Here is a 24,728-nt window from a genome sequence, read left to right on the forward strand (position 1 = left end):
TAAGTAAAACATTTCTATCCACTCTCTTTGGACTTCGGCTGCATATTTTCCGCAACTTTCTCAAAATCTGAAAACGTTGTGAAACCACGCCCATTACCGGTAGAATTGCATTTTGGGGGCCCTAAAAGTACGGAAATAGTGTCCACTGCGTGTATACTTAGTATTTTGACGAATTTTGTACGACATCCGGGAACTTTTGGCATACAAACTATATCCATACTATAGCCAATAAGCATACTATATACTCAAATTTATGTCACAAATAGTATGGTTAGTATGAGTATTCGAACACAGTTTAGGTATCCCCTTTCCAAAGCTTACTCTCCCATCTATTAAAGACTCGCATGCCCTCTAGTGGCTGTACTGAGACATTGCATTTACTCAGACATTTTCAACAGAGGCAGTTGGGATATAAATCAATAAGAACGTCATAAAAATATACAGTAAGATACAGACATTTTGCATCCATCCCAAGTTGAAAATGTTTATTTCTTAATAACTGGTAAAATATAGTACATTTGTATAAAATATATCACTCGGCTGTCGTGTATATAGTAAAACGCTATTATTATAGCCATTGTTGCTTAAAATAATATTATTTTGCCAGCAAAACGTCATATGATTGAACGGTGACAAACAGGTGTCAAAACACACTACACAGAGAAAGACATATATCCATGATAAAGTGTTGTTATAAAACCCCCCAAAAAATAGAACATGTTACTTTTATTAAAATAAAATAAAATCATACATTCTAAGTAACAGCGGTATCAAACCATTCACACCTTCATCGCTGTACTGTGATTATCAGTATTGTGTCAAATGAATTGGTGCATCTTTTATTTTTATTCATTGAATATTGTTAGTTCAAATCGTCTTTGGTTGGCCCGGAAGTCTGTACACCGGTTTCGCAAACTAGCTCAAATGTCAACGGTTAGTCATGGATAGGACCAGGAGTTTCCATGACGACTAACTCTAGGCCCTAATGTTGTATTAACAACTACAGAACAGTACTAATCGTTTTTTTAAGGATTTTTAAAAAGGCACCAATACTGAAATGAAAGACAGCCTCGTAGGATCTACTGTAAATGTGTGTAAAGGTGATCTAGAATTACAATTCAAACAGATAGATACTACTGTCAGGTACTTTTCATTGTCCTCCAAGGTGACATTTACGTGAAATCATAGCCACATAGGCCTCCTGTATGTGTTGGCCTCTTGGACTGTCACAAAGCCAAGGAGAGAGAGATACCCTCTGTTGGTGTGCCTTGCTGTGCTGCAGTCAGTGTAATGCTACGATATGATGTCCTGTCATGTGATATCAGTTCTACTGGTCATTGGTTCCGAACAGGCTGTCATCGCTATAAAAATATCCTCTATGGAACGTTCCTATCCCTATTTTATGTTGTCAACGACAGCATATTGGGTAGACTGATTCGATCTCTATAGTCAAGAGGGCCACAAATCCTGCAGCTCAGTCCTATACACGTTAAAGTACCTCTGATACACCCTGTTGAACATGTTCAGGGTAAGTGAAGGCATCGTTAAGACCCTGTAAACAACAGTACGTACAACAGGTGATGGAGTTCGGTCCTGTGAGACTGTACTGCCCAAAAATATACTTTATATCATTCGGTGGTGCCAACCTTTCTCTCTCTCCCTCCCCATCTCTCTTTTATTCTCTGTACCTCTTATGCCCCATTATTACGTTAAGACTAAAAGACACTTTTTATATTCCTCCCCGATAACTCCTATACTTGTAAAAGAGTGAGCTGCTTTAGGGACACTTAACAAGAGTAAACGTGTAACTTGTATGGGGTGTAAACAAGCTGTCTAAAAACATGGGCTCTTTACCGTACAACACATCCAGAGTATGGAAGCAGATTCATGCCAAAAAGGGCCTCTGCGTGAATACTGATACGATATGTTGATCATTATGATGTGTGTGTGTGTGTCATCACTATGTGCTTGTGTCATCACTATCGTGTGTGTGTGTCATCATTTTGTGTGTGTCATCACTATCGTGTATGTGTGTCATCATTATGTGTGTGCCATCACTATGTGTGTGTGTGTGTCATCACTATCGTGTGTGTGTCCCTGACAGGAGTGTGTCCCTGGGAATATAGATGAATCTTCAAAGCACTCAGGTGTCTATCAGTCATTTTCTTTTTACATTCTTCCTTGGAGCAGCTCTGTTTTCCTCCGGTCTCATTCCAGAAGAGTGAGGCCTTGGAGTCCAGTCCACGAGACAGACATTAGAGTTCCATCCCTGTCAACATTGTCATATACACAGCATATACATGTATAACTCATTTACATGGTGGTACCCTCTCTGTTGCCCTAAAGAACCTCTATGACTGAAATGACCGCCATTATGGTGATGATGTCATTACGGCGATGACGTCGTTATGGTGATGACAGTCATTTCAGGCAAACAGTTCTGCGTCAAGCAACAGTATTATGTCGAGCAACAGTATTGTACCAAGCAACAGTATTGTACCGAGCAACAGTATTGCACCAAGCAACAGTATTGTACCAAGCAACAGTATTGCACCAAGCAACAGTACTGTACTAAGCAACAGTATTGTACTAAGCAACAGTATTGTACTAAGCAACAGTATTGTACTAAGCAACAGTATTGTACTGAGCAACAGTATTGTACCCAGCAACAGTATTGTACTAAGCAACAGTATTGTACTAAGCAACAGTATTGTACTAAGCAACAGTACTGTACTAAGCAACAGTATTGTACTAAGCAACAGTATTGTACTAAGCAACAGTATTGTACTAAGCAACAGTATTGTACTGAGCAACAGTATTGTACCCAGCAACAGTATTGTACTAAGCAACAGTATTGTACTAAGCAACAGTATTGTACTAAGCAACAGTATTGTACTAAGCAACAGTATTGTACTAAGCAACAGTATTGTACTGAGCAACAGTATTGTACTGAGCAACAGTATTGTACTAAGCAACAGTATTGTACCGAGCAACAGTATTGTACTAAGCAACAGTATTGTACTAAGCAACAGTATTGTACCGAGCAACAGTATTGTACCGAGCAACAGTATTGTACCGAGCAACAGTATTGTACCAAGCAACAGTATTGTACCGAGCAACAGTATTGTACCGAGCAACAGTATTGTACCGAGCAACAGTATTGTACCGAGCAACAGTATTGTACCGAGCAACAGTATTGTACCGAGCAACAGTATTGTACCGAGCAACAGTATTGTACCGAGCAACAGTATTGCACCAAGCAACAGTATTGCACCAAGCAACAGTATTGTACCAAGCAACAGTATTGTACCAAGCAACAGTATTGTACCAAGCAACAGTATTGTACCAAGCAACAGTATTGTACCAAGCAACAGTATTGTACCAAGCAACAGTATTGTACCAAACAACAGTATTGTACCAAGCAACAGTATTGTACAAAGCAACAGTATTGTACAAAGCAACTCCAAAGTCAGTGATCTTCTCGTGAGACAAGAGAACACAGTGATCAAGATCAGTAGGCACCTTTGGTTTGGCTCTAAGTCCTCTAAGGAGTAGCTGCTGTGTATCTGTTCATCCTGGCCAGGGACAGAACACGTCTGTGTGAGGCCAAGACAAAGGGTACATCTTTTCAGTACCTTTACTCTCCACAGTCATTTCCTGTAACTCTATGTTAAGTGGTAAGCTAACACCAACGGGCTGTGGCCCTAGGGTCCACTCTAGGACAGTCTAGGTACTTGTACTACGACAGTATCTTCAGTTACTTAGTCTCTCGAGACAGATAGATGAGCCCCTCTAGTCAACTTTATGAGCGTGTTCAGGTTCTAAGACAACGTATTCAGGTACTTGTTCTCATCAGCCAGAGAGGTGAGCATGGAGGTCATGTCCCCTACAGCCATGTTGGGGAGCACAGAGGAGGGCAGGGTGGTGGAGGTCTGTGGGGTGGTGAGACGAGACGAGGTCTGGGATGAACCCCCATGGAGAGGTGGATTGACGGGGCTGAAGGACGAGGGGTCTGGGTCATCAATGATGGAGGTAAAGTCTATCTGGGCATTATCCAGATCCACGTTCTCCAGAGCATTGGAGATGGGGGTGGACCCATGGTCATGGAGGTAGCCCAGCTGGGCAGACTTGTTCCGCTGATGGTCCATATGGGTCACCAGGTGCCCCTGGTGCTGGTTGAGGCAGGGCCCGGTCTGGGTTGGGTCCTGGTGAGGATGGGTGATCCGCTGGATTTGGATCTGCTGCTTGTCCATGTCAGGGTGCTGCATGTGGATCTGGCCCGAGTAATACATGTTGCTATTGTTGGAGGGAGAGAAGATCTCCCGATGGGTCTGAGAGCGCAGGACAGGGGGCAGTCGGACTGCTCTCCTTGGGCTGGAGGTAGACTGGACTGGGCTGACGTGTGGAGGACTGCCCAGGTACCCTCCTCCTGGCTGGGACTGGAGGCTATTCTGCCTGATGAGAGGCTTCCGGCCCTGGGGTGGTCTAGGGACCACAGGGACTCCCATTTCCTGGCTGTAGCAGGACCCTGGCCCTCCAGGCAGGCTCATCATGGGGACCTCGTTAGAGGGGATGGAGGAGCCGGAGCTGGGGCCTCCTCTGCTATGGCCTAGGGGGATCATCAGGTTCTGGTTGGTGGAATAGCCTGGGAAGCTGGAGTTTGGCTTGGGGTAGAGGCTTTGTTGGTGTTGTTGCTGGGGCTGGTGTTGGTGTTGTTGCTGGGGCTGGTGTTGGTGTTGTTGCTGGGGCTGGTGTTGGTGTTGTGGCTGGTGTTGGTGTTGTTCCTGGGGCTGGTGTTGTTGCTGGTGATGGTGTTGGTGTTGTTGCTGGGGACTAGGCTGCTGATGCATCATGGCCACCTGAGTCAAATCAAATGAGATCAACATTTAGTTTAAAGTGCTATCATTAATAATTCAAGACAAGCAAGTAAACATATTACCTTCAGGAAATATCCTTTGAAAACTCCACAAAACACATTACTATAAAAGAGGGGGAATAAAGAGGAGAAGAAGACAGTGGGTGAGGGGGAACAGAAGACAGAGGGTGAGGGGGAACAGAAGACAGAGGGTGAGGGGGAACAGAAGAAGACAGAGGGTGAGGGGGAACAGAAGACAGAGGGTGAGGGGGAACAGAAGACAGACAGGGTGAGGGGGAACAGAAGACAGAAGGGGGAAGACAAGACAGGGTGAGGGGAACAGAAGACAGACAGAAGGGTGAGGGGAAACAGAAGACAGAGGGTGAGGGGAAACAGAAGACAGAGGGTGAGGGAAACAAAGACAGAAGACAGAGGGTGAGGGGAAACAGAAGAAGACAGAGGGTGAGGGGAAAGGGGAAACAGAAGACAGAGGGTGAGGGGAACAGAAGACAGAGGGTGAGGGGAAACAGAAGAAGACAGAGGGTGAGGGGAACAGAAGACAGAAGGGGGTGAGGGGAAACAGAAGACAGAGGGTGAGGGAAACAGAAGACAGAGGGTGAGGAGAAACAGAAGACAGAGGGTGAGGGGAACAGAAGACAGAAGGAGGGTGAGGAGAAACAGAAGACAGACAGAGGGGGTGAGGGGGAACAGAAGACAGAGGGTGAGGAGAAACAGAAGACAGAGGAGGGTGAGGGGGAACAGAAGACAGAGGGTGAGGGAAACAGAAGACAGAGGGTGAGGGGAAACAGAAGACAGAGGGTGAGGGGGAACAGAAGACAGAGGGTGAGGGGAAACAGAAGACAGAGGGTGAGGGGGAAAACAGAAGACAGAGGGTGAGGGGAAACAGAAGACAGAGGGTGAGGGGAAACAGAAGACAGAGGGTGAGGGAAACAGAAGACAGAGGGTGAGGGGAAACAGAAGACAGAGGGTGAGGGGAAACAGAAGACAGAGGGTGAGGGGAAACAGAAGACAGAGGGTGAGGGGGAACAGAAGACAGAGGGTGAGGGGAAACAGAAGACAGAGGGTGAGGGGAAACAGAAGACAAAAGGGTGAGGGGAAACAGAAGACAGAGGGTGAGGGGAAACAGAAACATAAGAACAAAGACAGAGGGTGAGGGAAACAGAAGAAACAGAAGACAGAGGGTGAGGGGAAACAGAAGACAAAAGGGGTGAGGGGAACAGAAGACAGAGGGTGAGGGGAAACAGAAGACAGAGGGTGAGGGGAAACAGAAGACAGAGGGTGAGGGGAAACATAAGACAAAAGGGTGAGGGGAAACAGAAGACAGAGGGTGAGGGGAAACAGAAGACAAAAGGGGGAGGGGGAACAGAAGACAGAGGGTGAGGGGGAAACATAAGACAGAGGGTGAGGGGAAACAGAAGACAGAGGGTGAGGGGGAACAGAAGACAGAGGGTGAGGGGGAACAGAAGACAGAGGGTGAGGGGAAACAGAAGACAGAGGGTGAGGAGAAACAGAAGACAGAGGGTGAGGGGGAACAGAAGACAGAGGGTGAGGGGGAACAGAAGACAGAGGGTGAGGGGAACAGAAGACAGAGGGTGAGGGGAAACAGAAGACAGAGGGTGAGGAGAAACAGAAGACAGAGGGTGAGGAGAAACAGAAGACAGAGGGTGAGGGGAAACAGAAGACAGAGGGTGAGGGGGAACAGAAGACAGAGGGTGAGGAGAAACAGAAGACAGAGGGTGAGGGGGAACAGAAGACAGAGGGTGAGGAGAAACAGAAGACAGAGGGTGAGGAGAAACAGAAGACAGAGGGTGAGGGGGAACAGAAGACAGAGGGTGAGGGGAAACAGAAGACAGAGGGTGAGGGAAACAGAAGACAGAGGGTGAGGAGAAACAGAAGACAGAGGGTGAGGGGAAACAGAAGACAGAGGGTGAGGGGAAACAGAAGACAGAGGGTGAGGGGAAACAGAAGACAGAGGGTGAGGGGAAACAGAAGACAGAGGGTGAGGGGAAACAGAAGACAGAGGGTGAGGAGAAACAGAAGACAGAGGGTGAGGGGAAACAGTCACCTGTTGTCCTGTCATGTCCATGCTGTCTGACAAAGGAAGGGGTTTTCCCTCTGCTGCTATCCCCCTCTGGTCCTGCTCCTGACCCCACAGTAGAGCCTGCTGCGACTGCACATAGTTCCTCACCATCATCTCCTTCACCTGCATCATTGGTGTCTGAGACCGGCCCCCAGGCCCCAGACCAGCCGACCCCACGCTGAGGCCCCCGCTTTGCTGCTGTCCCTGCTGCATGGAGGCCTGGATCTGGTTCTCCATCCCTCCACCATGGAAGTTACAGGAGGGGTTAATAGTCCTCATCATGCCTTGGCCAGGTTGCCCCGGCTGGGGGTAACTCTGAGGGGACATGGGTCCCATGGGCATGGGTGTCTGCCCTGGGTGGGGCCTCTGCTGTTGTTGGTGTTGGTGCTGCTTTTGGCAGGCGTCTGGGTTGGCAAGGGCTGGATGATACTGCTGCTGCTCTGGTTTGATGTTCAGATTCTGGTGGCCTCCATCTTGGCCTTGGGTGTACAGACTCTGCTGGCTGCTGTAGAGACCCTGTGTCTGGACTTGGCCCTGCATAGAGGCCTGGTCCTGGTACTGCATCCCTGTCTGGAGAGCTCCATGAGGGGTCTGGACCTGACTGCTCTCCTCCCAGGGCCCTGCACCTCCATCGGGCCCTCCCTGGCCCAGGCGGGGGTAGTGTGGTTCAGAGGGGCTGAGCTGGCAGGTACTCATGCTGTACTCAGCCTGCTGTAGCAAGGTGTTGGACATCCCCTCTGAGTGGATGGGTCCCCCTGGCTCCATCTGGCCCTGGCCTGGTCCCCTGGTAGTACCCTGGTAGTGCCCACCCTGGATGGACGTCTCTGTTGCTCGCTGATAGCCCTGCTCTGGGCAGCCCAGGCTGTCGTGGCTGGGTGATAACTGGCTGGAGGGACCCCCCATGTGGTGGTTCTGGTAGCCCAGGAAGCCTCTCTCTCCTGGGGGAAGCATCATGCCATGGTCCCTGTTATCCACGGTCCCACCATGGGCGTCCATGGCCATGGCCTCCATCATGACGTTCTCTGTGATGCTGGGTGGCCGCGGGGATAACATATGGCGGCTGATGTTGGCGTCTGACCCACAATGCTGCAGGGCGTTCCTCCGGCCCATCATGGCCAGGTTGTTCAGGCTATTGAAGCGTTGCACCTTGGGAAACAAATTCAAATCAACATTTGTTTTAAGTGTTTAACAAATACATGTTTCTACTACTACTACTACTACTACTACTACTACTACCACTACCACTACCACTACTACTACTACCACTACTACCACTACCACTACCATTACTACCACTACTACTACCACTACTACCACTGCTGCTACCACTACTACTACTACTACTACTAATATATATAATAATAATATAATATATATGCCAATATATATACTACTACTACTGCTACTACTACTACTATCAAATCAAATCAAATGTTATTTGTCACATACACATGGTTAGCAGATGTTAATGCGAGTGTAGCGAAATACTACTTCTAGTTCCGACAATGCAGTGATAACCAACAAGTAATCTAACTAACAATTCCAAAACTACTGTCTTATACACAGTGTAAGGGGATAAGGAATATGTACATAAGGATATATGAATGAGTGATGGTACCAGAGCAGCATACAGTAGATGGTATCACTACAGTATATACATATGAGATGAGTGTACCAAAGTAAACAAAGTGGCATATTAAAGTGGCTAGTGATACATGTATTACATAAGGATGCAGTCGATGATGTAGAGTACAGTATATACATATGCATATGAGATGAATAATGTAGGGTAAGTAACATTATATAAGGTAGCATTGTTTAAAGTGGCTTGTGATATATTTACATCATTTCCCATTATTAAAATGGCTACCACTACCCACTACTACTACTACTACTACTGCTGCTGCCACTACTACACTACTACTACCACTACTACCACTACCACTACCACTACTACCACTACTACTACTACTACTACCACTACTACTACTACCACTACCACTACTACTTCTACTACTACCACTACTACTTCTACTACTACCACTACTACTACTACTACTACCACTACTACTACCACTACCACTACCACCACTACCACGACTACTACCACTACTACTACCACTACTAATAACAACAACCTTGGGAAGGGCATGGGGGTTGCCAGTGGAACGGACGGGGTCACTGGAGCGCCGGGTGACATTCCCTGGGACTTGGTGGGGGTAGATGACCCCGGTGCCATACTCTCCCGTGTTGGCACTTTGTCTCCTGGGACCACCATACTGCAGGAACGCTGGCAGCGGCTGACCCTGGGAATAATACAAATCATAATACACTTTATTTGTATTAGGGAGCATTCCAAATGTACACAATTGTTACCCCAGAGGAAAATGGGGGACGGTCATGTCATTTGTAATCAATTACATGTCATATTGCTCTGGGTTTGAGAATTAGTTGCTTAGTATAGTGTCTTGATGTGTGCCCGATGATGCCCCTCATCCCTGATTCTCTGCTGGGTGTACAATATCACACCCTGTGGCCTCCACAGCTGTTGTGGAGGAAGTTGTCAAGGAAGTGAGTATCTGTTTAGGTCCTCCTTTATACAGGTCCTCCTGCCCCCACCTACTGTTAACCAATCATGTCGGTGCGGAGCTATACAGAGCCCTCTGCATTGTTAAAGGCGCTGCATGGTCAATCTGACGTCTACATTGGCTGTGTAGCATTTACTGTGATACGGCTGTGATAATCTGTATAAAAAATAATAATTAAATAAATTCTTAGAATTTGAAAAATCCCATATTAGGCTATACCAGCGTTTCCCAAACTAGGGGTCGCGACTTCATGTGGGTTCGCCTGATATGACAATAGGGTGGCAGGAGAATTGCCAAAAAATCGTGAAGAAAAAAAAGATATACAAAAAAAGATCTATATTTTAATATCATCTTTGTCTATCAAAATTATTGTAATGTGGTTAACCTTAAAAATCGAAATTTAAATTATTCAAATTTAAAAAAGATACAATTCAACCAGAGTGCCCTTTAGATCATGGGAAAAGGCTACACTTAACTGCTGCACTTGAATCATTCTCGCAGTGAATGGCCCGCTATGCTATGCTATGTGCTATGCGCTATGCTATGTGCTATGCTATGTGCTATGCTATGTGCTATGTGCTATGCTATGTGCTATGCTATGTGCTATGCGCTATGCTATGTGCTATGCGATGCTATGCTATGTGCTATGCTATGCTATGTGCTATGCTATGTGCTATGCTGTGTGCTATGCGCTATGCTATGTGCTATGCTATGCTATGTGCTATGCTATGTGCTATGCTATCTGCTATGCTATGTGCTATGTGCTATGCTATGCGATGCTATGCTATGTGCTATGCTATGCTATGCTATGAAACCACACACTATTGCAGAGACTTTGATATTACCAGCCGCAATTGATATGGTGAAAATGTGTGGGGAGTGCAGAGACACAGAAACTCACATCAATAAGTTTTGTCAGATAACACTGTTAAACTAAGTATTTATGCTACTGCTAAGCAGTCAACAGTGAACTCTGAACGACTCAAAAAGTCTCCAGCTTATGCTCTCCAAATGGACGTTAGCTGTGAGGGCGGAGATGGCCATAAATTAACTTTTGTTCGCTCAACATGTCTGGGGGTTTCATGATTCACGAACTTGCAAAGGCACAGTGTGTTGCGTGGCTATATTGATGAAAAACTGATTCCATGGGATTGAATTGTGGGCTTTAGCGTAGATGGGGCTCTATCTATGGCGGGATAGCGGGCAGACACACTAGTAATGAATGTGGATCACTCTACCATATGGACACACATTGTATAATACACCCAGTGAGCTAGAATGGATACACCGAGAGCAACCCGAGCTGAGCGCAGAACTCGTGAGATATACTGCAGCAGGTAACTTCCAATGTAAACTACATCAAACCACATCCACTGTTCACAAAACTATCTGGAGATATGTGATGACGTTGTGATATGTGATCAGAGCATGACGTTGTTCCCACTGAGGCTCGGTGGTTGTTGAGGGGGGAGTTTTTGGATATTTTTTTTTTTCTCGCATTAAGAGTGGAATACAAACACATAATAAGGAATAAGATAATAATAATAATAATATTAAGAAGACAAAGACAAGTGTTCACCTGGTACTCGCTGAGGAAGCCTCCTCTCCTCCTGGCTGTTCCCGGTCCCTGCTCCATACTGGGTAGTGGGGTGGGGGGTGGGCCGTCAGTAGCTGCTGCGTACTTAGCCTTCAGGCTGTACTGCTGGGCTGGCGTTAGACTAGACATCTCTGGTAACCCTCCTGCTGCCCCTCCTACACCACGGCAGGGTGCTCCTCTGCAGCTGGTCTCAGGGGGGATGGGGTCACCTCCTCCCTGGTCAGAACCCAGGAACCCTGCTGGAAATGTAAAAAAAACAAACATGGTGGAAATATAATGCTTATAAACGATCAAAATAACGAGAGTCCCACACTCCATATATAAACTCCATATATGAACTCCATATATAAACTCCATATATAAACTCCATATATAAACTCCATATATAAACTCCATATATAAACTCCATATATAAACTGCATATATAAACTCCATATATGAACTCCATATATAAACTCCATATATAAACTCCATATATAAACTCCATATATAAACTCCATATAAACTAAACTCCATATATAAACTCCATATATAAACTCCATATATAAACTCCATATATCAACTCCAACTCCATATATGAACTCCATATATAAACTGCATATATAAAACTCCATATATAAACTCCATATATAAACTCCATATATAAACTCCATATATAAACTATATGAACATATATGAACTCCATATGAACTCCATATAAACTCCATATATAAACTCCATATATAAACTCCATATATGAACTCCATATATAAACTCCATATATAAACTCCATATATAAACTCCATATATAAACTCCATATATAAACTCCATATATAAACTCCATATATAAACTCCATATATGAACTCCATATATAAACTCCATATATAAACTCCATATATAAACTACATATATAAACTCCATATATAAACTCCTAGTCATTTATTGGGTATTTACCAACGTTTCAGCATCACTGTGTCTTCTTCACACAAACCATGTTTTCCTGGGTTTGCGCCAGCTCATGTTTTTTAAAATTCAAATAGAATGCTTACACACATTTTACTATAAAGTCAATTTTATTGTAATACTTTCACAAACATTATAAATACGACTTCGGAGTGCATTTTTGCTGTTGTCCCTAAATACATTTAGGTTACCATGGCAATTCATATGCCATGGAACATGTTAGAATTACAAACAGAATGTTTCATTTTGTGTCAAATGTCTGTTAGGGGACCCACCTCCTCCTCCTCCTCCCCCAGCTCCCCCTCCTCCTAGCTGGGAGACCTCGCTGGAGCGTCGGCTGGAGAGGTAGGGGGAAACCATGGAAGAACGACGGCTCACTGTGTAGGCCGAGCTCATGCTGCTGGTGCCACTCCCCCTCCGGTCACTGATAGGACAGACCATGCCAGAGGATCCACCTCCCAGCTCGTGATTGGACAGTTCCATGACTCGGCGGTTGGAGAGGAGGGGCGAGGGAGAACACATCCCTCCCATCATCTCCCCTGGACCACCTGGAGGAACAAAGCAGGACTAGAACCATCATGTTAACAGTCTAGTGGTGGCGCAGACAATACTACAACAGGGAAGAGAGCTATACTTCTTTTAAAGTGAATATTATTTTGGGGTAATCTGGTGACACGTGTAAGATATGACCTTATCTTCGTACTGATTTTATCACAATGAGAATAATTTGTTTAATTTAAATTTAATTTAAACTCTTCAAAGGATGATCAAGATGAAAATATGCATATTTGATCTAAAATCAAGTCAAATGTCTTCAGTCCAGTACCTGGCAGTTCCTTCCTATCTGTCAGTCAAATGTCTTCAGTCCAGTACCTGGCAGTTCCTTCCTATCTGTCAGTCAAGTTTAATACCTGTGAGTGCAGGCAGCTTGTTCCCCCCACCACAGCATCCGGGCGGAGTTGGTCTTCTGACCTGTTTCAGCTTCTCTATCTTCAGGTTCTCTAGTCTCTTCAGGGCATGTGCTGACATGCCCCCCATCCCTGCCCCTGAGCACCCCGCCTCGCAGCCTCCTCCTGCCCCTCCGTCCTCCAGAGCGGTCAGGTCCTCCAGACTGCCAGCTGCATTCAGGTTCATCTCCACACCGCTGTCGTTGTTGTTGGCGCTCCCCAGTGGAGAGCGCTCGCTACTGCAGGAAGACTGGCCACCCGGGCTGGGCTGAGACTTCTGGAAGACGGGAGAAAAGACCGAGAGAGAGAGAGAGAGAGAGAGAGAGAGAGAGAGAGAGAGAGAGAGAGAGAGAGAGAGAGAGAGGGGGGAGGTGGTGATAGAGAGAAAGAGGCGGTGGTATAGAGAGAGAAATAGAGAGAGAGAGAGGGGGAGAGAGGTGGTGAGAGAGAGAGGGGGAGAGAGGTGGTGATATAGAGAGAGAAATGGAGAGAGAGAGAGACAGAGAGAGACAGAGACAGAGACAGAGAGAAACAACATGTCACTTAAAACCCCAATCCACACGTTTTACTGTCAAAAACAGCCCTACCACTTGTTTTTCTATTACGGCTGAGGGATGGGGCTGGAGAAATGTAACCACTCTCAAATTCATAGACTCATAGAATCAACAAAATCAACATGAAACAATATTTAAAAGGAATACATTGTTTATTTACAAAGACATGGACTCTCCAGTCTAAACTCACCAGAGTGCTCTCAGGTGCCAGCAGTTTGCAGTCCTCCCTGTGTCCAGCCTCTTCTTTCTCCAGCAGCAGTTCACCACGCTGTCCACCAGGTGTCAGTGATGAGCCTGGCTGCCGAGGCCCAGTGTCTCCTCTATGCTTTTTGGTGATGTGAGCCTCAGGGCCGTGGACAGTCTTCACGTGCTTCCGCAGAGAGCTGGGGTCTGTGTAGCGCTTAGTACACCCAGAGATCTTACACACGTAAGGCTTCTGCAGAGGGACAGGAGGACACAATGATGACACACGTCAGATGTTTTTTTTAATTTAAAAGTGATTTCTTAGGCCATCTGTTTTTTCAAATGGTATTTCAGAAAACATTAGATACATCTGTGAGATAAATTATATTCATATTATATATTATATTATATTTTTATTCAAATTTTTATTCAAATCAATTGATTTGAACCTTTATTTAACTAGGCAAGTCAGTTAAGAACAAATTGTGCGCCGCCCTGCAGGACTCCCAATCACGGCCGAGTGTAACTTAGCCTGGATACTGATAGATTATTCACTAGTTATTCATAACACAATTTAAATCTATAATTTGAGTGAACTTGAAACAGGTGAGGAGTTAGTTAGTGTGATTGATTTGCAGCGTGTACCTCGTTGGAGTGTGTACGGTTCTGGTGCTTGGCTCTGTCTGAGGCGTTGGAGAAGGCTTTGTTGCAGCCCTCGTGTTCACAGACGTATGGTTTCTCCCCCGTATGAGACCTCAGGTGTGTCTTCAGGTTCTCCAGGCGGGAGTAGGCCTTATTACAGCCCTCAAACTGAAACAACAGGCATCTCATTGCAGACTTCAAACTGAAACAACAGAGATTCGAGAGTCATGCATCCTCCGAAACACAACCAAACCTAGCCGCACTACTTCTTGACACAACGCACGTCCAACCCAGCCGCACCAATGTGTGGGAGGAAACACAGTACACCTGGTCAGCGTGCACTGCGTCCGGCCCGCTACAGGAGTCGCTAGTGCGCGATGAGACCTACCGGCCAAACCCTCCCTAGTCTGGACGACGCTTGGCTAATTGTGTGTCGGGCCAATTGTGCGGCGACCCATGAGCCTCCTGGTTGCGGCCTGCTGCGACAGAGCCTGGGCTTGAACCTAGAATCTTGAGCTTGCACAGAATCAGAGCGAGCACTACGATGCAGTGTCCAGGAGGCCCAATCACCACATTCTTTTGGAGAGATTGGAAACCCATATTGGTCTACACGGACAAGTTCTGGCCTGGTTTCGATCTTATCCGCCGGAAAGATATCAGTTTGTCTCTGTAGATGGTTTGTCCTCTGAAAAATCAACTGTAAATTTCAGTGTTCCTCAAGGCTCCATTTTAGGACCACTATTGTTTTCACTATATATTTTACCTCTTGGTGATGTCATTCGGAAACGTAATATTAACTTTCACTGCTATGCAGATGACACACAGCTGTACATTTCGATGAAACATGGTGAAGCCCCAAAATTGCCCTCGCTAGAAGCCTGTGTTTCAGAAATAAGGAAGTGGATGGCTGCAAATGTTCTACTTTTAAACTCGGACAAAACAGAGATGCTAGTTCTAGGCCCCAAGAAACAAAGAGATCTTCTGTTGCATCTGACAATTAATCTTAATGGTTGTACAGTCGTCTCAAATAAAACTGTGAAGGACCTTGGCGTTACTCTGGACCCTGATCTCTCTTTTGACGAACATATCAAGACTGTTTCAAGGACAGCTTTTTTCCATCTAAGTAACATTGCAAAAATCTGAAACTTTCTGTCCAAAAATGATGCAGAAAAATTAATCCATGCTTTTGTCACTTCTAGGTTAGACTACTGCAATGCTCTACTTTCCGGCTACCCGGATAAAGCACTAAATAAACTTCAGTTAGTGCTTAACATGGCTGCTAGAATCTTGCCTCTCTACACTGGCTTCCTGTTAAGGCTAGGGCTGATTTCAAGGTTTTACTGCTAACCTACAAAGCATTACAGGGGCTTGCTCCTACCTATTTCTCTGATTTGGTCCTGCCGTACATACCTATACATATGCTACGGTCACAAGACGCAGGCCTCCTTACTGTCCCTAGAATTACAAAGCAAACAGCTGAAGGCAGGGCTTTCTCATATAGAGTTCCATTTTTATGGAATGGTCTGCTTATCCATGTGAGAGACGCAGACTCGGTCTCGAACTTTAAGTCTTTCTTGAAGACTCATCTCTTCAGTAGGTCATATGATTGAGTGTCGTCTGGCCCAGGAGTATGAAGGTGAACGGAACGGCACTGGAGCAACGAACCGCTCTTGCTGTCTCTGCCAGGCCGGTTCCCCTCTTTCCACTGGGATTCTCTGCTCAAACCCTATTACAGGGGCTGAGTCATTGGCTTACTGGTGCTCTTTCATGCCGTCCCTAGGAGGGGTGCGTCACCTGAGTGGGTTGATTCACTGATGTGGTCATCCTGTCTGGGTTGGCGCCCCCCCTTGGGCTGTGCCATGGCGGAGATCTTTGTGGGCTATACTCTTGTCTCAGGATGGTAGGTTGGTGGTTGAAGATATCCCTCTAGTGGTGTGGGGGCTGTGCTTTGGCAAAGTGGGTGGGGTTATATCCTTCCTGTTTGGCCCTGTCCGGGGGTGTCCTCGGATGGGGCCACAGTGTCTCCTGACCCCTCCTGTCTCAGCCTCCAGTATTTATGCTGCAGTAGTTTATGTGTCGGGGGGCTAGGGTCAGTTTGTTATATCTGGAGTACTTCTCCTGTCCTATCCGGTGTCCTGTGTGAATTTAAGTATGCTCTCTCTAATTCTCTCCTTCTCTCTTTCTTTCTCTCTCTCGGAGGACCTGAGCCCTAGGACCATGCCCCAGGACTACCTGACATGATGACTCCTTGCTGTCCCCAGTCCACCTGGCCGTGCTGCTGCTCCAGTTTCAACTGACCTTAAAATCTCCACCTGGCACAGCCAGAAGAGGACTGGCCACCCCACATAGCCTGGTTCCTCTCTAGGTTTCTTCATAGGTTTTGGCCTTTCTAGGGAGTTTTTCCTAGCCACCGTGCTTCTACACCTGCATTGCTTGCTGTTTGGGGTTTTAGGCTGGGTTTCTGTACAGCACTTTGAGATATCAGCTGATGTACGAAGGGCTATATAAATACATTTGATTTGATTTGATTATTACATACAGCCTTCCATCTGAAACAACAGGGATCTTATTACATACAGCCTTCCATCTGAAACAACAGGGATCTTATTACATACAGCCTTCCATCTGAAACAACAGGGATCGTATTACATACAGCCTTCCATCTGAAACAACAGGGATCTTATTACATACAGCCTTCCATCTGAAACAACAGACATCTTATTACATACAGCCTTCCATCTGAAACAACAGGGATCTTATTACATACAGCCTTCCATCTGAAACAACAGACATCTTATTACATACAGCCTTCCATCTGAAACAACAGGGATCTTATTACATACAGCCTTCCATCTGAAACAACAGGGATCTTATTACATACAGCCTTCCATCTGAAACAACAGACATCTTATTACATACAGCCTTCCATCTGAAACAACAGACATCTTATTACATACAGCCTTCCATCTGAAACAACAGGGATCTTATTACATACAGCCTTCCATCTGAAACAACAGACATCTTATTACATACAGCCTTCCATCTGAAACAACAGGGATCTTATTACATACAGCCTTCCATCTGAAACAACAGGGATCTTATTACATACAGCCTTCCATCTGAAACAACAGGGATCTTATTACATACAGAATTCCATCTGAAACAACAGACATCTTATTACATACAGCCTTCCATCTGAAACAACAGGGATCTTATTACATACAGCCTTCCATCTGAAACAACAGGGATCTTATTACATACAGCCTTCCATCTGAAACAACAGAGATCTTATTACATACAGCCTTCCATCTGAAACAACAGACATCTTATTACATACAGCCTTCCATCTGAAACAACAGACATCTTATTACATACAGCCTTCCATCTGAAACAACAGACATCTTATTACATACAGCCTTCCATCTGAAACAACAGACATCTTATTACATACAGCCTTCCATCTGAAACAACAGACATCTTATTACATACAGCCTTCCATCTGAAACAACAGAGATCTTATTACATCCAGCCTTCCATCTGAAACAACAGGGATCTTATTACATACAGCCTTCCATCTGAAACAACAGGGATCTTATTACATACAGCCTTCCATCTGAAACAACAGGGATCTTATTACATACAGCCTTCCATCTGAAACAACAGGGATCTTATTACATACAGCCTTCCATCTGAAACAACAGGGATCGTATTACATAAAGCCTTCCATCTGAAACAACAGGGATCTTATTACATACAGCCTTCCATCTGAAACAACAGACATCTTATTACATACAGCCTTCCATCTGAAACAACAGGGATCTTATTACATACAGCCTTCCATCTGAAACAACAGGGATCTTATTACATACAGCCTTCCATCTGAAACAACAGGGATCTTATTACATACAGCCTTCCATCTGAAACAACAGGGATCGTATTACATAAAGCCTTCCATCTGAAACAACAGGGATCTTATTAGATACAGCCTTCCATCTGAAACAACAGACATCTTATTACATACAGCCTTCCATCTGAAACAACAGGGATCTTATTACATACAGCCTTCCATCTGAAACAACAGGGATCTTATTAGATACAGCCTTCCATCTGAAACAACAGACATATTATTACATACAGCCTTCCATCTGAAACAACAGGGATCGTATTACATACAGCCTTCCATCTGAAACAACAGGGATCTTATTACATCCAGCCTTCCATCTGAAACAACAGGGATCTTATTACACACAGCCTTCCATCTGAAACAACAGGGATCGTATTACATACAGCCTTCCATCTGAAACAACAGGGATCTTATTACATAAAGCCTTCCATCTGAAACAACAGGGATCTTATTACATACAGCCTTCCATCTGAAACAACAGGGATCTTATTACATACAGCCTTCCATCTGAAACAATGTACAGAGATCATTATGTACAAACATACATTCCATCTACAAACATACAGGGATCTTATTTACATACAGCCTTCCATCTGAAACAATCAGGGATCTTATTACATACAGCCTCCATCTGAAACAACAGGGATCTTATTACATACAGCCTTCCATCTAAACTACCTTATTACATACAGCCTTCCATCTGAAACTGGGATCTTTGAAATGTCATTATCTGAAACAACAGACATCTTATTACATAAAGCCTTCCATCTGAAACAACAGACATATTATTACATACAGCCTTCCATCTGAAACAACAGGGATCTTATTACATACAGCCTTCCATCTGAAACAACAGACATATTATTACATACAGCCTTCCATCTGAAACAACAGGGATCTTATTACATACAGCCTTCCATCTGAAACAACAGGGATCTTATTACATACAGCCTTCCATCTGAAACAACAGAGATCTTATTACATACAGCCTTCCATCTGAAACAACAGGGATCTTATTTACATACAGCCTTCCATCTGAAACAACAGGGATCTTATTACATACAGCCTTCCATCTGAAACAACAGGGATCTTATTACATACAGCCTTCCATCTGAAACAACAGGGATCTTATTACATACAGCCTTCCATCTGAAACAACAGGGATCTTATTACATACAGCCTTCCATCTGAAACAACAGACATCTTATTACATACAGCCTTCCATCTGAAACAACAGACATATTATTACATACAGCCTTCCATCTGAAACAACAGGGATCGTATTACACTCCTCAAACTGAAACAGATTCACAATGTTTTATAACACCCATCAAATTGAAACACATGTACAAACATACATTATGTACAAACATACATTATGTACAAACATACATTATGTCGACTGAAAGCCAACATCTGATTCAATCAGTGTCAGGTAGAGAATCATCATGAAAGCCACATACATGCACTGTGAGTAAACTACCTTTACTGTACCCCTCTCTCTCTCTTAAACTGATCTTTGAAATGTCATTAGTTGATTAATTAAAAATGTGATTCTAAACTGAATTAAAATTAATTTAACAATTCATTTCAAAGGTCGGTTTGAGAGAGAGAGAGAGAGAGACCAGGCTACAGTAAGTAGCATACTCACAGTACACTTATGTGGTTTCTCTCCTGTGTGCCTACGCATGTGAACCACCAGCATGTACTGGGCTTTGAATGGTCTCTGCTCCCTGGAACACTCCTGCCAGTGGCACACAAACTCCTTCTTCTCCCCGTGGATGTGCTCATTGTTGATGTGCTGTGGAAGAGAGAGATATGTTAATGCCATGTCAAGAGTGTTCAGTCTTTACCAGAATGCTGTGTTATGTGTTCTCTAGACTAACTACTCGAGACTGAGAGTTAGAGACCACTCCCCTAGACTGAGAGATAGAGACCACTCCCCTAGACTGAGAGATAGAGACCACTCCCCTAGACTGAGAGATAGAGACCACTCCCCTAGACTGAGAGATAGAGACCACTCCCCTAGACTGAGAGTTAGAGACTACTCCCCTAGACTGAGAGTTAGAGACTACTACACTAGACTGAGAGATAGAGACCACTCCCCTAGACTGATAGATAGAGACCACTCCCCTAGACTGATAGTTAGAGACCACTCCCCTAGACTGAGAGTTAGAGACTACTCCCCTAGACTGAGAGTTAGAGACTACTCCCCTAGACTGAGAGTTAGAGACTACTACACTAGACTGAGAGATAGAGACCACTCCCCTAGACTGAGAGTTAGAGACCACTCCCCTAGACTGATAGTTAGAGACCACTCCCCTAGACTGAGAGTTAGAGACCACTCCCCTAGACTGAGAGTTAGAGACCACTCCCCTAGACTGAGAGATAGAGACCACTCCCCTAGACTGAGAGATAGAGACCACTCCCCTAGACTGAGAGTTAGAGACTACTCCCCTAGACTGAGAGTTAGAGACTACTCCCCTAGACTGAGAGTTAGAGACTACTACACTAGACTGAGAGATAGAGACCACTCCCCTAGACTGATAGATAGAGACCACTCCCCTAGACTGAGAGTTAGAGACCACTCCCCTAGACTGAGAGTTAGAGACCACTCCCCTAGACTGAGAGATAGAGACCACTCCCCTAGACTGAGAGATAGAGACCACTCCCCTAGACTGAGAGATAGAGACCACTCCCCTAGACTGAGAGTTAGAGACTACTCCCCTAGACTGAGAGTTAGAGACTACTACACTAGACTGAGAGATAGAGACCACTCCCCTAGACTGATAGATAGAGACCACTCCCCTAGACTGATAGTTAGAGACCACTCCCCTAGACTGAGAGTTAGAGACTACTCCCCTAGACTGAGAGTTAGAGACTACTCCCCTAGACTGAGAGTTAGAGACTACTACACTAGACTGAGAGATAGAGACCACTCCCCTAGACTGAGAGATAGAGACCACTCCCCTAGACTGAGAGTTAGAGACCACTCCCCTAGACTGATAGTTAGAGACCACTCCCCTAGACTGAGAGATAGAGACCACTCCCCTAGACTGATAGATAGAGACCACTCCCCTAGACTGATAGATAGAGACCACTCCCCTAGACTGATAGTTATAGACCACTCCCCTAGACTGAGAGATAGAGACCACTCCCCTAGACTGATAGTTAGAGACCACTCCCCTAGACTGATAGATAGAGACCACTCCCCTAGACTGATAGTTAGAGACCACTCCCCTAGACGGAGAGATAGTGACCACTCCCCTAGACTGATAGTTAGAGACCACTCCCCTAGACTGAGAGTAGAGACTGTTACTCTAGACTGAGAGTTAGAGACGACAACACTAGACTGAGAGTAGAGACTTACTCTAGACTGAGAGTTAGAGACTACTACACTAGACTGAGAGATAGAGACCACTACTCTAGACTGAGAGTTAGAGACCACTACACGAGACAGAGATAGAGACCACAACTCTAGACTGAGAGTTAGAGACCACTACTCTAGACTGAGAGTTAAAGACCACTACTCTAGACAGAGATAGAGACAACTACTTTAGACTGAGAGTTGTCCCTATTCACGTGCACTAGCTTCTCCTGTCCCTATTCACGTGCACTAGCTGTTCCTGTCCAAATTCACATGCACTAGCCTTTCCTGTCCCTATTCACGTGCACTAGCTGTTCCTGTCCAAATTCACATGCACTAGCCTATCCTGTCCCTATTCACGTGCACTAGCTTTCCCTGTCCCTATTCACGTGCACTAGCTGTTCCTGTCCAAATTCACATGCACTAGCCTTTCCTGTCCCTATTCACGTGCACTAGCTGTTCCTGTCCAAATTCACATGCACTAGCCTATCCTGTCCCTATTCACGTGCACTAGCCTCCCCTGTCCCTATTCACGTGCACTAGCTGTTCCTGTCCCTATTCACGTGCACTAGCTTTCCCTGTCCCTATTCACGTGCACTAGCTTCTCCTGTCCCTATTCACGTGCACTAGCTGCTCCTGTCCCTAACGTACTCGCGTGCATTAGCTGCTCCTGTCCCTAACGTACTCACGTGCACTAGCTGCTCCTGCGTGTCAAACTCCTTGCTGCAGCTCTCCCAGTGGCAGTTGGTCTCATAGATGACCTCTGGCTCCGGTTTCTCCTCCCTATCCAGATCCTCCCGGCAGTCCAGCAGACCCAGCAGAGGATCCTGGGTACAGGTCAAGAGGTCAGGGTTCAACAACACCAGGACGTTCATGGTACTCACGTGGCATTACATCAAGTAATGTATGGGTAGCAGTTGTTAAAACACCATAACATGCACACACACACACACCATCTCTGTCTCTCACAATGACCATCTCTCACACAGAAATCGTTAGCAAAATTCAACTATGTTTAAAGTTGTGATTGAGAGTTGAGTATGTAGTGTTGTTATGTGTGTGTTATGTGTGGTTGAGTGTGTGTGTTTGTGTGTGTCTGAGTGTGTAGTGTTACCCGTGGTTGTGTGTGTGTGTTGTGTGGTTGAGCGTGTAGTGTAATTTGTTACCTGTGTGCCAGTGGAAGAAGGGCTGGCCATGTCTCCCTCGGATCTCTCCTCCAGACACTTAATATTGATCCCATCCATCACATTGCCCAGTCCGGGTTCTGTCTTCAGCTACACAGCAACAGAGACCAAGTCAGAGTTACACTCTGTCACATCCATGGTACGTTAGAATGGCTGGTTAAACACCATCACACTGGCCTGCACCGCCTATTTCTACAGCTACACACCAAAAAACATGTCAGTACTATTCAACTTACATACTGTAGTTGTTTTAGAATGTTTCTCTGTACGACTTGTCTTTTTCAGGTGGAGCCCGAAGCAGGTGTCTCAAGACAATCATTAATAGTCTTACGTGTCCATGTTTGGGTGGGTGGAGTCGGGGGTTGTGTGGGGGTATTCTGGTGGTAGGGGCGTGGCAGGGTCCCGGGGTGTGTCCACCGTACATTGAGCCTTGTTGTCTGGACTGGTAGTTCATGGAGTTGGAGAGACCGATAGACGGACTGCCATACAGGAGACAAGACATATGGTTATTTTAAACAGATCACAGTTACTGATAAACATTCAACTGAATGGGGAATGATTATATACAATCATCTTGATGTCTATGGATATAACACTGCCCACATAGAATAAAGCTGATGATAGTTGATGAATTTCCAGATGACATTTCAATACAAAGCGACTATGAAGCCAAAGGATGTCTATTATTGACTTCTATTGTGTTCCAGTTCTATAGGAAATGTTCTGGAGATCTGACCTCCAGACTGTTGGGTCTGTAGTACAGTACAGTACAGTACAGTACAGTACAGTACAGTACAGTACAGTATAGTATAGTACAGTATAGTATAGTATTGTACAGTATAGCACAGTATAGTACAGTATAGCACAGTATAGTACAGTACAGTATAGTACAGTATAGTACAGTATAGTACAGTATTGTACAGTATAGTATAGTATAGCACAGTATAGCACAGTATAGTACAGTATAGTATTGTACAGTATAGCACAGTATAGTACAGTATAGTACAGTATAGTATAGTATTGTACAGTATAGCACAGTATAGTACAGTATAGTACAGTATAGTATAGTATTGTACAGTATAGCACAGTATAGTACAGTATAGTACAGTATAGTATAGTACAGTATAGTACAGTATAGTACAGTATAGTATAGTATTGTACAGTATAGCACAGTATAGTACAGTATAGTACAGTATAGCACAGTATAGTACAGTACAGTATAGTACAGTACAGTATAGTACAGTATAGCACAGTATAGTATAGTACAGTATAGTACAGTGTAGTGTAGTACAGTACAGTATAGTGTAGTACAGTACAGTATAGTACAGTATAGTACAGTATAGTGTAGTACAGTACAGTATAGTACAGTACAGTATAGTACAGTATAGTACAGTATAGTATAGTATTGTACAGTATAGCACAGTATAGTACAGTATAGTACAGTATAGCACAGTATAGTACAGTCCAGTATAGTACAGTACAGTATAGTACAGTATAGCACAGTATAGTACAGTACAGTATAGTATAGTACAGTGTAGTGTAGTACAGTACAGTATAGTGTAGTACAGTACAGTATAGTACAGTATAGTGTAGTACAGTACAGTACAGTACAGTATAGCACAGTATAGTACAGTATAGCACAGTATAGTACATTATAGTACAGTATAGCACAGTATAGTACAGTACAGTATAGTACAGTACAGTATAGTACAGTATAGCACAGTATAGTACAGTACAGTATAGTATAGTACAGTGTAGTGTAGTACAGTACAGTGTAGTACAGTACAGTACAGTATAGTACAGTATAGTACAGTATAGTATTGTACAGTATAGCACAGTATAGTATAGTATAGTACAGTATA

General features: G+C 44.6%; 1 protein-coding gene across 2 annotated transcripts in view; it reads right to left on the reverse strand.

Moving 5' to 3' along the window:
* Positions 1–470: 470 nt before the first annotated feature.
* gli1 (GLI family zinc finger 1) overlaps positions 471–24,728 on the reverse strand; it is a 140,017-nt gene continuing 115,759 nt past the window's right edge. For both annotated transcript variants that reach the window (XM_052526462.1, XM_052526463.1), the window contains 12 exons: positions 23,198–23,345; positions 22,849–22,956; positions 22,372–22,509; positions 19,967–20,116; positions 14,415–14,579; positions 13,777–14,022; positions 12,997–13,309; positions 12,361–12,633; positions 11,124–11,380; positions 9,095–9,262; positions 6,942–8,102; positions 471–4,859 (listed from right to left, as the gene is read on the reverse strand). In XM_052526462.1, coding sequence (XP_052382422.1) covers positions 3,822–4,859; positions 6,942–8,102; positions 9,095–9,262; positions 11,124–11,380; positions 12,361–12,633; positions 12,997–13,309; positions 13,777–14,022; positions 14,415–14,579; positions 19,967–20,116; positions 22,372–22,509; positions 22,849–22,956; positions 23,198–23,345 — 4,165 coding nt within the window. In that variant the 3' untranslated portion in view covers positions 471–3,821. The remainder of the gene's footprint in view (positions 4,860–6,941; positions 8,103–9,094; positions 9,263–11,123; positions 11,381–12,360; positions 12,634–12,996; positions 13,310–13,776; positions 14,023–14,414; positions 14,580–19,966; positions 20,117–22,371; positions 22,510–22,848; positions 22,957–23,197; positions 23,346–24,728) is intronic.

This window comes from Oncorhynchus keta, chromosome 10 (assembly GCF_023373465.1).
Source record: "Oncorhynchus keta strain PuntledgeMale-10-30-2019 chromosome 10, Oket_V2, whole genome shotgun sequence".
NCBI classification, from domain to species: Eukaryota; Metazoa; Chordata; class Actinopteri; order Salmoniformes; family Salmonidae; genus Oncorhynchus; species Oncorhynchus keta.